General features: G+C 33.0%; 1 protein-coding gene and 1 pseudogene across 1 annotated transcript; one reads left to right on the forward strand and one right to left on the reverse strand.

The window, feature by feature from the left end:
- Nucleotides 1-61: 61 nt before the first annotated feature.
- Nucleotides 62-16,745, reverse strand: LOC133172442 (NACHT domain- and WD repeat-containing protein 1-like; annotated as a pseudogene).
- On the forward strand, nucleotides 13,315-14,575 carry LOC133205888 (CDAN1-interacting nuclease 1-like). The gene has a single exon (XM_061341779.1). It carries the CDS (start codon nucleotides 13,374-13,376, stop codon nucleotides 14,211-14,213), a length of 840 nt encoding a protein of 279 aa, XP_061197763.1. The 5' UTR covers nucleotides 13,315-13,373; the 3' UTR covers nucleotides 14,214-14,575.
- Nucleotides 16,746-17,057: the final 312 nt, after the last annotated feature.

The following is a 17,057-nucleotide window of genomic DNA, read 5'->3' on the forward strand; positions in this document are numbered from 1 at the left end:
AACCCAAAAAGGATAGAAAACACAAAATTCAGTCACATATTTTGCCTTATTTCTGTTTTATTCTTAAATAAACATAACAAAGATGATTAGTATCATCGATTGTTGTTACAATTAGAGAGGCCAAAACCTCTGTATAGCTTAATATCAGACAACGAGGTATAGGTATGGAGGTAGGTATGAAAGAAATATCTGTTTGTGACATAAGCTAGCATAACACTTGAGATGAACCATGAAAAATCTCTCATATCTCCTCATCACATTCCTCGAATTCTTCATCGTCGTCATCATCATTAACCTCTATATCAGTGTCAGGATCATTAGGATCATCCTCATAATCCTCTACTGACTGAAGGTCCAGGTCTACTTCCAGAACTGTTAATGAAAGCATTTAATTATGTATATTTCTTTTATTAATTTGAATATATTAGTAGACAGACTTTCAAAAGGCTTTTCTGACAATTAATTATTTCATTGTGTTTGTCGTACCCTTTCCACCAAATTTCTTGGGAAGTTTGGACAAGTCCACAATTTCCTCTACACCGTGTAACTTCCAGTGAATAATACGTGAGGGATTGATTTCTGTTGTCACGAACGTTAACCCGTCCTTGCACAGCCTTAATTTTCCAAACTTAAAAAAAAAACAACATGATTTTGATGGGGATTTCTGATCACAAATTTTTTCAAACGTCATTCATTCAAATATTTAAATTACTGTTCCTTATTAATACAAGTAAAAAGAAAAACATCTACATACTGATATAGAAATTTAGAGGATGTCTTAATTTTTAATTTTGTTTTCTTTAATAATGATGGGTTAGCTTAAATACTGACCGCACTATCTAACTTGAACGAAGCTATACATTCCAAACTTTCAGTTGACCAAAGTTTAATGGCGTTTTCTTCCTCCCAACATCCATAAGATACAAATAAAGGGCCGTCAGTAATAGAAAACATCTCGATGTTTGACTCGTGACCTGTTAGTCTCTTCATCAAGGTGCCTATTTTAGATATACAATACATTATGACAGTTCTTTGGAGAAAGTATATTCTGCTTGGTGATTTGCTAATAAAATTGAAAAATCTGATATTTTACCCAATTTTCAAGAACAATCTTTGCATATTACAATTATATTTCTTTCAAAGCACCAAAGATTAAGGTTAAAGGTGTCGATTTTATTTTTCCCAAAAGTTTGAAATAGCCGTAAAACCAGTTACATAATATGTAAGTACCGGTATTTATATCCCAAACCCGCATGATGTAATCATCGTCTGACGTCAGAAACCACGTGTCAGTTATAAACATGACATCATCCACAGATATTGACAACCCTCTTTGATTCTCTTTCAACACATAATTAATCTGATATTCCTTATCGTGGAGTTCTGCTACTAGTTTTCCTGCATAAGTTTACAAAGAAAATAATTTTTAAATGAACATCATCAATAGAAAAATCCAAATCTGTCACCCTCTTTGACAAAAATAAAATCTAGAAAATTGCTAACCACTCTTTGAGTTCCAAATATAACCCAAAATTTCTTCAGTCACTTCATCGTGAATCTTAAAACTTTTTGCACTCGTTAAGACAATATTGTCACCACACGGGGCCACTGCCACGATTTCTCCGAGCTCATCAACCTTAATGTCAGCCGCCGTGACCACTTCCGTTGTCTTGTCTCTTATGTTGAAAACAATTATGTTCTTGTAGTCTGTCAAAGCGGCAACTTTCAAAGTTTTATTGTTTGTCTGTATAAATAATTAAAAAAAGAGATTATAGCAGATACCAAAATATATATCAATTTCAATTAAAAAGGGCTTCTGATACTCACGTATATTTTCTCAATTCTTTCATTAGAGAGGGGATTTTTGATTATACATTCCGTTTCCTCGTGGTTGATATCATAGACTTTAAGATGACTCGACCCTTTGGTCTGCATAACTACCTCTGAAGAAAAAAGAAATCCAGTGTTCACTTTAAAAGTATGGTTATATAATTCTTCTCTATGTATCATAAAGGATTGGGTAAAGTTGGAAAGATTCAGCAATTGAAAATGGTCCTTACTGTTATGATCAGAAATAACACAGACTTGTGGGTCATTGACTTTTGGGATTTTTCCTTGAAATGTATGCGCCACTGTCATGGTATTTATATTGACTATCTTAATCTTACTGCTCCCCATGTTCATGAGAACGTGTTCATCATCAATCAATTCGAACACACCCGGTGTTTCCATCTAAATGAAATTATCATTTATGTTAACTATGTTTTTCAATTACACCATGCAAAATCAGAAACTACGTAAGTAGCAATACATCTGTCGAGAGACAATTTACTTTAGGATGAAGACTCTTATTTACACGTCGTTATATAAAATTATGGTATAAATTTATAAGTAACATGTAATAAGTATACTTTGAGATGTTATAGGCTTACAATGTTTGCTTGTCTGACAATTTTCATGTCCACCAGGTCATAAACTATCAGACCAAAGTCATTTGTAGATTGACTCGTCTTTTTGAATAGCGCTGCTACGTAACGACTATTAGGAAGGGCGATAATGTTCCTAAAAGAAAATGTTAAATAAACTTGTTTTTTCTAAGTTGGCATCAAATATTACTTAAAACATATTCATATAAAGGCTGAATTCATAAAATTCTGCATCGATTACAAGCATTGCTCTTAAACGTACACTAGACAAAATTGCTAAAGCACAATCATAGAAAATTAATTTTTACCTTTTCAATAGTTATTTAAGATGTATATGATATAAAAATATGTGACTATGATTAAAAGTAAGATGCTTAAATGCCCAAACAGGTAAATAAATAAATGATAAGTGAAGCAAACCATTCAGAAATGTATGAAAATCGTGCTCATCGTTTTAAAGGAATACATTTCCGTTTCCCCCCTTTGAAATCGTGTTCTTTATCTTTGCATTCTTTAAAAACTCAGAAAAAACATGACTGTATATACAGCGTTTGACCAAAGAGCGTGGTATACAGTTGGTAGGATGTCTGCAAGTAAATTGTTCCTTTGAAGATGTTTATTAAAAAAACAATTCAGAAATTGTTCTGTCTATTGGTTGAAAAGTACTTTGACTAAATTACGGAACGTAAATAGGTCTTTTGTGGGTAAATACGTCATTTAATAGACATCACACGACTATTGCAGGATTGTATCGTAAAATTGTGGTAACCGGAAGTGTGATAAACCGGTTACGGATGCCAAAACACTAAGTGACTACTAGACTCCATGTCAGAAGTTTTGCTTGATATTGTTTGAGAGACAGGGTCAACGGCGCTGTTCCAACCCCTCTGACCACCATCGGTAACCGCTAACCTCAGATAAGTCCACAAAAGGTGTGCAATCGGCTTCGGTAGATTGCGCGAAAGAGGGCCATTTTAGGGTGTTGCGTTGAAATAAAGACATCGGGAAATTCGACTGAGTAGGCTAGACGACAGTTCACTCTTTTGACGATGAGGCAGATGTCATATTTCATGATATTTGCAGATGAATTACCGAATGATGCGTTGGCAACTTTCTTGTGTATATTTTTGAAAAATCAAAAGACCCTAAAAAAATTTTTCCATTATGCAAGGAGTACTTTAGAAATGCCTACCAAACGTTATGACCAACATTAAATTTTTCCTTATGTCCTTTTTTCTCCGGACGAGTCATATCCCAAACATAGACAACTTTATCCTCTGTAACTGTGACCATTGTTCGGAAATCTACGGTCCTAGCGTCAATAACATAGCAAGAATGTTGTAATGTGTACTTCCTCTCTCCAGATTTCAGATCCCATATCAAGATATCTCTATTTGACACACAGTACAAAGATTTTCCGTCTTTGGAAACGTGATAATTTAAGGTATAATCATCATCATTGCCTATAATTTTGAAAAAGAGAATAACAGATGAAGTTAAAAAATTCAATAATTGTTTGATTTAGATCAAAGATATCTTTCAAAGTACAATAAACTTTTGTTTCGATTGACACAGGACCATCAGTGTAACAATCATTATGAATATTTTCTACTTTCTAAGTATACAGTGTATTTCTAATAGGCTAAACAATCTTGAAATACCTTTATGCAACTTGGTATCCTTCAGAGTATTAATGTCTGCAATGTGAAGGTCATTTGTGTAGCAATCGCAATAACATACTTGACGCTCATCTGCTGAAATAACCATGGCGTCCACGGTGTATGCGTCACCATTTGCGTTATCTGTAAACACTTGACGCGTACATATGAAAGACTTCTTTTTCAGACTGAACACAAAAATGTGTTGCTGAGTTGAATCTGTTACCACCATGTAATTGTTGGAACCTGCAAGATTAATAAAAAAAACCTAGAGCATATTTAAAAACATTTCTCCTAACTATAGCGGTGTGAGTGGGTTAAAATCAAATATATTGGATGTTAAAGGACACTAAATGCATTGTCTGCTAGTGGGGCTTTGGATTCCCCTTGAGATAAGCCAGAAATTAACTAAATGTTGCGATAATGTACAAACAAACATGACAAATTGGTGATTCCAGACATGTACATCACATGAATAGTACCTCTCCTTACAACTTCGCTGCAGGGGAATAATGTGGTTGACACCTTATAAGAATATGCATGCACATCTTGTTTCATTTGCAACACCTTTAAAGAAACATTTACTGCTATATATTATTTGCAATTACTATATTTTTTCCTGCAAAGTCAATCTCGTAATTTACATAAAAGTCTCCGTTTTAACCACTGATATTTATAAGAATACCGACCAAACTTTTATTTGTGTGTGCTCCTTTAAGAAAATTATAGATCAGGGGTCCTTCAAAATATTTTAACGTATACCAAGAAACTGTGTTACTAAAGACAATTTAACACAAATCATGACTGAAAGCATTGAAAATAAACTTTGTATTTAAGATTTCTAGGAGAGATTCATTTATGTTCTCCACTTATTCAGTGATCTTAGATTCATAGTCTATGACTATGATGCCACGTTGCATGCAGTGCTAAAACATTTTAATATATGGTTGAAAGACTCCCATTTCTCTAATTGAATCATCCTCGGAACGTCAGGGATCCTACGCCCACTCGTGGACGTGGGACCCCTGACAAACTTCATTCGACATTTTACGGGCTTTCTTCTCTCACTGAGAAGCAAAATCAGATTGGGCTTTCACAAGCTGAACATAAAACGTTAACAGAAAGTAAGTTGACACTCATTATATTTTTGTCATCGGAAGACAAAAACAATCAAGATTTGTATTTTTCCTAAAAGACGTCGCTGCAGTCAGCCCTTAAATTAATTTTCTTAAAAAAATATGTTGACTTATAAAATTAAGTTTTTATGGTTGTTTTGTGGTCTTAATAATATATGCCAGGAAAAAAATTGATATGCTACTTATCAAAACTCGATGGGAAAAAAATCTTAACTCTTATGAAATTAATTTTTTTTTTTTGTAAAAAATCAATTAAAATTAAATTTTAATACCTTACCACTTTTTAAAGGTTGATATCGTCGTACTGACCTCAAAAACAGCAATTACTGTATAATATTTTCAGTCTTTATGGATATCATCGAACTGTTGCAATATTATCTATTTTATCTGTTTGTTAAAATACAATAGCTGTACGGAGGCAAATATTACATTTATATTTGTATACCCTACTTGTCTTTAAAAAACAAATTAAACAAAATATCTTTTCCAGTGTTATATTTTCAATGAATTCTTCGAGCAAGATTCTCACATTAAATACAAGAGACTGTTTGTATAGAAAGAAAAAATTGCACGCAGTTAAAATATGGATTAACTTAAAAATACTATTAACAAATACTCATTATCATATCAGAATTTAAACTATTTCATTTTATCAACATAGAATTTATTCTATTTACAAATTGTTTATTATGACATAATTTCTCGAAATATTATAAACTGTATTGCAAAAAGAAATGGGTTAAGTCCAAAAAGAAATGGTTTAAGTCTTAGGCCCTATGATTTGAAAATAATAGAGAGTTTTAAAAAGTCAGAGCTTGGGAGGATAAAATGTTAAATAATACTACTAAAATCATTTTAAAAAATCTTTTTTTTTCCCCACAATGGATTCCAAATTGTTCAACTACAATTTAAAAAGCTGTTAATTTGTAAACATGAATGTTAGAACTTACCGAATAATAAGAATGACTAAAAATTAAGCAACAAATATTGTGATTTCAGTTGAACATACATACAAACTACATGTTTGTATGGACATCATAAAAGCAATCAGTAGTGCTCAAACACCTTTAATAAACAATAAAAGGATAAAAGCATGCAATATCAACAATATTCAAAATTAATTTTGCAAGCTAATTATACAAGTATGTAATAAACTGCTTACCATTAGAATTATAACTAGGTCTAACTGTAAAAGTATACCAAACTCGAGTTGAAATCTACACATTTGTATGAATCGACATTTATTTATACCCCACCCCCATCCCCAAACAATGAATTGGTCGTGCCGCGTCAAGTTTTGAAAACAAAGATTAAACAGTATATAATATTGTAAACGATTTAATCTTTACAATTATTTGTGTTTCCACAGAAGATGGTGCATTATTCATCCATTCATTTGTTACGACTTACAGCTTTATGTTTAGCGGCGTAACATTGTGGGGCTCCTTAATCTGAATGTTGAACGAAAGACAACAGGATATAATTTGTTTTTAATATTTTATTAGATTTTATTCAATAAACATACAAAAATATTCTTCTTTGGCTCTGCGGTCCTCACCTGAAATAAAAGCAAACCAACCACCCTTTCCAACAAATGTTAATTTATAAACCACCCTTAAACAAACCCTTTAATGAATGTAAATAGACCTAATGCCTTTAGGTCTTGAATAAAGTTCCAACTAGTGATTTCTTCACTTAGTGAGTATAAATATAAAATGTCAGGTTATAGCAAACAACTAATTGTATAGGGACAAAAAGTTATGCTAACATCTCAACAAAACTCAATACAATGCACCATGCTTTGTTAGTTTGTTGTTAATAATAATGTCAGGAGTTATAAATATCACGTTCAGGTCACTTCTTGTGCCTTAGTAAATATTATTCAACAATAAACAATAACGAGTCCAGATCACTACTTGTGTCTGAATAAAACTCATTAAACTAATAAAGCCATCAAGTGTTGCTAACAAGTCAATACAAATTGAGGGATAATTACCCATCTAAACTCTTCTGAGCCTTGTTCTTGTAAGGTCATCGTTATCTGACAGATTTGGCGACCGCACAGTGAGTGAGACAGCAGACGTCTGACTGTCAGAGCCAGGGGAGCTCGTATATAAAGCCTTTACACCAATTATGACGTATATTGCATGAGATTTGGCGCCATAACTTCAAATAGCCGGAAAGCTTCGGATACATTTAACTATTATACGCATCCGAGGTGTTCCGAATGTACTTTACATCTTTTGCCGCTTAGTATGAAAAAGCAGAGTGTAATTGTAAGGTTTTTACTCTAATTATCAGTGAATGGATTTATTAATTACCCCAATTATCAAAGGTAAGAATATTTAGTACTATATAAAAGCATTTGTAGACCAGTGAATGGTTTATTTACGTTCCGTATTCCTCAAAACGTGGAGGAAATTCGGTACCTGGTGAACAATTTGCACCTAGCACATCATTAATTTCAAATAACTCTAATAAATAATAACAGGTAAGCAAGAATAAATATCAATACATCTCAATCATTCAATCATCCATCGAATCATCATTTTAATGACTCATATAACAAGAAACATCTTGTTTACTTATGCATAACAATAGTGGAGAATGTCAAATTCGTAACACATTATTCATCCAAAATAAGCAACCTTGAATATATTATTCAACAATGGTACGTGATATATGAATATGCCATTTGGTGTTTTTTTTATATATATATATATATATATATATATATATATATATATATATATATATATATATATATATATATATATATATATATATATATATATATATATATATATGCTTATAAGAGGAAAAATATTAATTTACAATTATTAAAATTTGATTTGTGTCGCTTTTCGTCTATGCTACCCGCACACAGTGTACGCAGACGCTATAAACCGTAAAAATATTAAGCTGGTCTAGTGGCGTACATATGGTTAAAATTCAGTTTTGCATTGTTAACCAATTTATGTGAAGAGTATTTATCAAAAGCAATAAATAATAAGATTTGTGCATACTACTCTCCTTTTGTTTCAGGTAATGGTGGTTTGTTTCCTATTCAACCTTAAATCTCTATAAATTTTTGAGAAAATAAAATGTGTCTATTTTATCTACAACTTACCCACCGCAATTCCATCGACACCAAAATTTAGATCCGACATATTGCTGCTAGAAACCTTGTGTTTTAATTCCCCGCTTTTTGCATCATATAATTCAACCATTTGTTCCTGGAACAACCCTAACCACGTGTTTCCGGTTCCACCCACGACAAGTGAATGTTGTTGAGAACGAGGTTGAACGGTGTATATTACTTCTCCTAACTCGTTGATTGTTTTTATGACATTTATGTAGTTTATCATTATAAAATTGTCGTTGTTTACATAGTGAACTGAAAAGGGGTTGTCTCCTAATCCATCATATGTACGAATAAGTTTCCCCCGTGTCACATCCCAAGTTCGAATTTCATCATCACCAATTTCACAACCTTAGAAAAAAGAAGAGAAATTTAGAATACAACCATTGCAAATCTTTCTTCATGGTCTAGACCATGAATACTAATCATCAAGAATTACAAGTTGTAAGTTAAATCTCAGTTGCCATTGCTCACAGGTAACCGCCGTTTTCCCGTCCTGCTTCAGGTCTAGCGACTTCAGTGATGCCCTATGGCCCGCCATAGCACAGCGCATCTGTCCCCCGGGTTTTATTAGAACCTCTTGGTTAGGACGGATATGAGGATGAGTACAGCTTTTGCATTGTGTTACGAAATCTTTTACAATCTGCACAAGATTTGAAAACATTTCAAACTTCATTCTGTTGGTGTTAAAATATTGAAATTTAAAAAAAAAACTTCAAAAACAAAAGCGTACCTTTTCATCAGCAAGTCGATCTATCATCTGCGATGGAAACATAAGGGGATCGTAGATGACGTCATCTTCTGAGAGTTGAAAAGCTTCTCCAATCAATTCTAAGTCCTTTTCTTTCGGAAATGAACGCCTTGCTAGATCGAAATCGTCTATTACTTGTCTGTAAAAATCATGACCAGTTTGTAATTTTCAATGACTGTACTTTCATATTTCATGTTTTAGTGACTATGAGTCATTTCCAATAAGTATTACGTTAAGGTCATTCCAATTTTTTTTCTACGTTTACATCAGTTTTCAGGTGAGTGATGAAAATTTAAAAAAAAACATCAAAGAATCCACTCATACAAATATTTTCAACATAATTAATACTTTACTCTATTTTGATCGGGATCTCAATTTTTACATGAAATCTTGTTTAAGTTTAGAACCAAAGATTTGGATTTTAATATAATAAAGTGGTTTTTGTTTGTTTGTTTGTTTTTTTTAATTTTGTTACAATGTGAATAAAATAATCAAATGATCATGAAAAATTTTATAATTACTGCAACATTTTTGGGGTTTTTTTGCCACCCCCCACCCCCCCCCCCCTCCGATAGATAGAATGGTTTTTGGGTGGAGGCTAAACATAAGAAAAACTTGGAATGGCATAATGAAAGGATACAAATAAACTCATTGCAAACGCCTCCCAAAAAACTCATTTGCCAATAGTCTAATACCTGCAGGAAGTCGCCAAAAGCTTGTGCTGAAGAAACTCAAAATTGCATAAACATTTTTCTTTCAGAGCTGCAACATTCCCTGCATGGATCAGATGATATGGCAGGTTGTTCAGCTTTCGGAGATTGTAGGTGTCGCCATACATCAAAGGTTGTGACATCACATGGCGAATTTCTTCATTATTCTTCCCATCCTTGTCTTTGTATGGTTTCTTTTCTGTTTGAATTCATTTGTAATTGATGTTTAGTTACCAATATGCTACAGTAAAAACATAAGAGTCTAGTTGTATACGTATAACAATTACCATTGGCCCATTTTCCGTCGAAGAAATCTGCAAGTTGGCTGTGAAGGAATGTAAGATCGTTTGGTGGACAGTATCTATTTCCAGCAGCTTCCAGAAATTGTCTGTGATACCAGCTGGTTACAGTTACGTTGTCGGCACCCCGTTCCACTGTTAACAAATGCATTTCACAAATTACATGCTTATAAAGAACCATAGAGCACGGAAGCCTATACATGGTTGGCCAGAATTTATATATTAGAAAATAATGATTCAATCACACAGAACCTATCAGAATTCAATTTGAACTTCAAATATTTAGTCATTATAGGACTCAACGAGTACTTGAACTTAATTAAAATAAATTATATTCGGAGAAGGAAAGACATTATAATTGATTTAAATAGAAAATCAATATAAAATGAAAGGGAAACATAAGTTATGTAAAGACTTGGTGTTTAGTGCTCCTTTGCATAAAAAATAAATAAAAATACCAAGATATTGCTGAAGATCTGTCCGTAGTCTTGCCATCATCAGAGGCGGAAGGCGTCTAATTGGTGGTTTCCAGTACTGGTATACGTCATTCAAAACGTCATCATCACATGACAAAATGTCTTCCAATTCAGATTCCGATAAACCATTCCTAGCTACAATAATATATCAATGCATATTCAAAAGTCATCTTAACAAACAGTGCATATCTGTGTTCAGTGAGGAATCTCATACCTGCAGTGAGGTAACCCATTGATCGTGACATCATCAGAACTCCATGAGATTTCTCAAGACGTTGAAAAAGAGCATTAATGCTTTCTCGAATCGTCTTCTCCAAAACAGTTTCCGAGTCTGGAGAGAATGAATTCCAGCGACAGGCTTCGTCCAAAGACATCTTCAATTACAACGGTAAGGGACACTTTTCAAACGCTTGCAATAGTATCCCCCGTTGTCTTTTGGTGATACAACGGCCTTTGCTTTTTAACCAGTGGTCTACAATTCCGCTGGCGTCATTTGCTGGAAGCTTTGGTATGGAGAAGAGGTTTTCTGGAGGAAGGAAGCCCTAAAAAGTTATTTGAAATGTAAATTCAGTAAACTATGCCAAAGTTTCGTCAAGCAACGGTTTTTCGTGTACAATGAAATTTATTTCACCTGAAGATTTGGAAAGCATTCATAAATGTCCTCTTCCAGTGTAGAAACAATTAATTTAACATGAGGGGGAAGCTCCTGGGGAAGCCAGAAGAGATTTCTGGCATTGTTAGCAGGATCCAACTGGTCTAATGAGTCAATCATCACAACCAGAGGGAGCTCTGCGCTTGCGTAATGTAGCACATGCTCGAACTGTTCAACAAGTTCTCTTAGCTCCTTGATAATGAAAAGATTCTAATTACATTCACATAAAAAAAAATGCAAAGTTTGAATAGTGGATTTAACCTGCAATTTTACCTCTGATACTTTAAGGTCTTCTTGGTATATTAATGTAATCTGTTTTGTGAGACTCTCCAAAAGAGCGCTTACATTAGAACTACCAGGGGTTGTTCCAACAAACCTTTTTTCAAGGAGAAAAACATTTCATTAAAGTTGATCATGACCGTTACAGTGTCAAACCTAAATTTTCAGTGAATCTGCTATTAAAAACAAAGCACCTGAAAGCGACAGCCACCGTCTTATTCATCGTTTTTCGCAAAGAATTTGCTGAGATTTCGACAGCATTTGCCATGAGAGTTGTCTTTCCACTACCGGAAGATCCGTGAATGGCTAGAATTCTGGAGCTCTTGTCTTTCAGGTATTGTTTTATTCTCTGTAAAAGATGCATTCAGATAAAATATGTAAGATTTCATTTCATTTACAGGTACACAATTTTTGTGTCATTAAATTCAAAAAATTCTGTTGAAATGCGCCATATTAAAATTTTATTCTATATGCACAGATATAGGTAATGTAGTCTTGGTTACAATCAACTTTTAGGTTTGATAGAGATCTTTAAAATCAAACAGGGTTCTAAAACCATTTTATACACTGCTTTTAGAGAGAAGGGTTTAAATGGAAATTCATTTAATTTACATTTAAATGCTGGGCTTCATTGAACAAGATCAGTTGTCCCATTTTAAAATGCAGTTTTAAATAGGCGAAACATGGTGATTTGTGGATGTTGACTGGCTCTTTTACTAGATTGATCACAATTTATTTTTCTTAAACTGCAGTGTTAAAAGGTTTAGGATAAATAACGCAAACAATTTTTCTTCTTCCGAAATTCAAATATTTCTACTTAAGTAAATGTAGTTTAATAAGAACTTTCTCACTAAATGAGTGTTTTCTGTTTAGTTACACAACTTTATGTTTGGTCAAGCCACACAATTTGGTGAAAAGTGGGAAAATGTAACTTTATAGAGTTCAACTTAATTTTTGAAAAGTTGTAGAGATATATGAAAATTTGTTACTGTAAAGTTTCTACATTCATGGATGTAGGCGAAAGCCTGTCCACTTCTCTAAAGACAATATGTGGGAGATAAGAAACTGTGTTTGTGCTATGTATCTTTAAGTTTTAAAAACCAAATATCATTTCTTTTAATAAAGCATTGAGAATCATTGTCCGAAAATTAAAATTAAACAAAGACTGAAAGAGTGTATAGCACTTAAGAAAACAGTTATATCACTCAAAAATGCAAAACATATTAAGAAACAACATCTATTCTCGCTGGGTGTACTTCCTACGCTTTCTCCCTGCCGTGGAAATTTTCCAGCTTGGTTTAACAGAAGCTTGTATGATTGATGATCTCCTGGATCAGAGAGTCCCCTTTCTCCGACTTTCTTCGTTCTTCAATCGCTTCTTGGATCATGGAGCACATTCTTGTCGTAAAATCCGAAGTCATTTTTGATAAATATTTCTTGTGATCTGGATTGCTTGAGTTGATTCCTGCAGATTATTTGAAATATTAATATGATCTGTTCGTAAAGTTCTGTTATAATAAAAAATTATTTTTAACATATTGATGTTCAATTCTCATTTTTTTTTATTAAATTGTTGACATTTAAACGTAAAGAAAGTAAAATATGTTTTAAAATCTTTTGTATATATCAAATATTGGAGGTTTATATTACTTGTAAATCGGCATACTTAATATCAGTGTTTAGATATATAATCAACAAGAATGTGTCTATGTACCAGTTACCTAAGACAAGCACTCGAGTGACTATGATTCGTTGAAAGTGAAAGTAGAGAAAGGCGCGTAGGGCGAGTTGAAATTTGACAGTTATTTACAGATAAGGTCAGTTAACAAGTGTCTGTTGTGAAAATGAAACTCTCAGTGTACAACTCCATTATAGAAATTATGCACACACACAACTCGAGGGATTGCTTACCGCTGATCGTGAAACAATACCCGGAATTTTCCTTATCTACGATTGGAAGTATATACGCTCAAGATTTTCAAAAGAAAATGAGAAAAACACATCATATTCATTATAATCCAGCAAGAATGGAACTATACTATGAACACTATCTGAGAGGGATAAACAACAAAGAACGACACGTATTATTAAAGTTAGCTGATGAGGTGGAGTTGTCACCTGCTTTGTTAGCAAGAATGGTACTCGAACGGCATTTGTCGGCAACAAAGTATGAAGGAGATGCCCCACCAAAGAGTTATGTTACTAAATTAATGAAAGACACTTCTCTCATAAACGACCCATTACTGGCATCAGAAATCCATGAGTGTCTTGTCTGTGATGATCACTATGGACCACATGTTGACAATATTAAACAATTCATTGGGAATGAGCATGAGTATAAACTTAATAGAATTTTAGATTCATTGAATTTAGCGTACATTGGTGAGGATCAAATGAGAACAAGGGGTTTTGATAAGACTCCTGATGTTAAATTAGAAGTCCCTTTCAGTGTAGATGGTCATGTTATCAACTGGATAGAGAGTAAAGCCTCTTTTGGTGATGAATACAGTCATAAGGGTTATCTAAAGGATCAGTTCTGGAGTTACTGGAATAGGTTTGGCCCAGGAATGGTCATCTATTGGTTTGGATTCATTGAAGAACTTGACACAGACAGAGAGAAAGGAATAATTTTGAGTGATAAATTCCCAGATAATATTGTCAGAATGAATCCCATAATGAAATAATCATAGTGTGAACGAAAAAATGAATGAGTTTTCCTTATATGAGGTTCATTATTTTCAAAGACATCATGTCATTGTTTTTTTTTTTCTGAAAATGATTGTGATATATGTGAATGTATTTTACTTATAGTTATGTTAATAACTTTGTGGTATGGTATGAAATGAAAAGCAGAAAGATTTTGTTAAAATAATGTTCACTCTGAAATGTAAGCTAGCATTTCCACAATTTAAATATGTTTAAGTGGGATTCATTGCAATTTTTTTTTTACAGTTAATGTGAAATGAAGAAGTATTTTTTTTTGACCACTTTAATTTTTCAAGTTTTATTGTACTCTATATTTAAGTGGGGATAATAAACTTTTACAAGATTAAATTTAAATGTAATGAAGTTAATCAGATCAATTCCTTTAGGCCAAGAAACTCTTCAGAACAATAACCTTGTTTCCATTCCACTTCATACTGGTGTATATTTTTAGCAGGAAGAACTTCTGGAATCCTGTTGTCACAAAGCTCTTTTAGTAAAGCTCTGTTTTTTCTCCATTTTTCCTCAGGGCCTGTGCTGTCTGGAATTATGAAAAACAAACATAAATGTATCATACACTCGTACATCAGTCTTAAGTGACGTAAATGGACAAGAATTGTATATGGGTTATTTTTCTTTTGTGTAATTTTAGTAAACCTAAAAATTCCTTCAATTTTACACTACTACTGATTAAAGCACTAATTTTTAATGACTTACTGCATAAATAAAACTATAATACCTATATAATGAGAAACAATTGTAGTGGGTCCCAAATCTTCAATGCCTTTGATTCTTCTTCTAAACCAAAGACAGTGAGATTCTGGATTTTCAGCATCCAAAATCCCCATCTCTGTCTCCTTTTCTGTGACTGTAATGTACACACAGTAGTCAGTCTAAATAAAACTTACATAACATATCACTGAATAAGTATACAGTACATGCTGGGTTGTATTGTATTCTAAAAAAAAGTCTCATTATTTTTAACTTTTGTTAAATTTTTTAAAACAACTTGATGATTTGATCAATGTTGTTTAAAACTTTTTATCGCAAGCAAAGTATCTCATTTTGAAATTTTTTTTACCTCAAAAAGATATATATATTTAACATAAGTGTTTTTTTCTGACAAACATGTACCTGTACAGGTAATAGCTCATTGTATAGGAACCTTCTTGGGGATATACCTGATATAACGTATCTGCGCGCATCTTCCGGTCCCAGGACTTGATTAGCAGCCATTTCTAAGGCATCTTGCATGATGTCATTTTCTTTCCAGAATTGGTTTGCTGCTTCTCTCTTCTTTTGGGAATCAGTTGACAAGAAATCAGGCAGAAATTTGCTAATCTGTGTAAGAGCATAAACCGGCGGCACAGAGTTCTCGTCACGGCGATACCATCTTCAAAAAACACATAGTTTCTTTCCACTATTTCAATGTTCAATTTCCTTAATTTTACATACAAAGCAACAATTATGAAACGAAGTGTATTTAAGATTTAAGTTTCGTACTTGAGCAGGACCTTTTTGGGCTCGGGGTCGACAGCTTCTACCAACTTCTCGAACTCGGAAGCCTCTATCACTCTTGGTAGATTTCTATATCCGTATCGATGTGACAGAAGGGACTAAAAGAAAAATCATAATATGCTTTCAGAAATGAAAACTATGGAAGCCAAGACAAAATGACAGTAAATTCTATTTATCGTCTCAAAAAAGATCTATTTGAGATCTAAGTAATTTTTCTGTTGCCTAAAAACGCCTAGAAACAGCTAGGCATACATGTAGATTTTTGAAAGACTAAGTGAGTACAACGTTATACGTTTTGAATGTTCTTGTTTTGAGAAAAAATATCCACCATAATTTTTGAATTAGTTCATATACCTTGGCAATATGATATAATCCAAACTGAGTTTGGTTATGTAGTATGTGTGATTTAAACAATATTTATTCAAAATAATGAATAGACTGGGCAACAGGCAATGCCTATAAATACCCTCTCTATACAAGAATCAAAGTTACAAAATACAATGGACTGAGTGAATATATATATTACAATGCGGGTAAACACACACAGACACACACAGAGACACACCCTCGCAAGCACACACAGGCACGCACAGATCCAGATGAATTAAGCATAACACATAGTTTTAATAAAATGTAGTAAAAAATAATTATATATATCAAAAGGAAATGTATTTAAAAACGTTTTGTTGACCTAATATATTCTTGTACATAATTTGTAATGTTGATGTTCGTTTGATACGATAACTTCGAACACCCATGTAAAAGAATCTTTAGTTCATACGGTATACCTAGCTCTTGTAAATTTTTTCTTCGTTCATTTCTTTGTATGCTATATGCCGGACAATTCATAAAATAGTGCTCATTATCCTCATTATGGTAATCACACCCAGGACAAGATGAATCAGCTATTATATAATGATTTCTTAAGTGTGCATTAAGGTTACTAGCTTTATTGCGTAATTGACAGTGAAGTATATTCTCTTTTCTGTTACCATAGTTATTATATTTACAACTGCTAAATGGTCGTTTAGATTTTATTTTTGACTTAAACATTGATAAAGAAGGTGACATTTTTACATCAGAGCTAAGATTATTCCACAGTTTTATAGTTGAAGTAATAAAACTATTATAGTAAGATACAGTTCTACATAATGGTGGAGAAAGATTACTTCTGTCTGATCTCAAACTATAAGAATGCTGCACTGGTTGGAAAGGCTGTAATAATTCGCATAGATAATATGGGGCAATACCATGGACAATTTTATAAAATAATATAAGTTTATGATTTATTCTTCTCTGATGTAATG

This window comes from Saccostrea echinata, unplaced genomic scaffold, assembly GCF_033153115.1.
Source record: "Saccostrea echinata isolate AGI-Se365-2 ecotype Australia unplaced genomic scaffold, CSIRO_AGI_Sech_v1 ptg000054l, whole genome shotgun sequence".
NCBI lineage: Eukaryota > Metazoa > Mollusca > Bivalvia > Ostreida > Ostreidae > Saccostrea > Saccostrea echinata.

Coding starts and splice junctions, on each gene's coding strand:
- LOC133205888 (XM_061341779.1), top strand. CDS start 13,374: ATGAAACTCTCAGTGTACAACTCCATTATAGAAATTATGCACACACAC.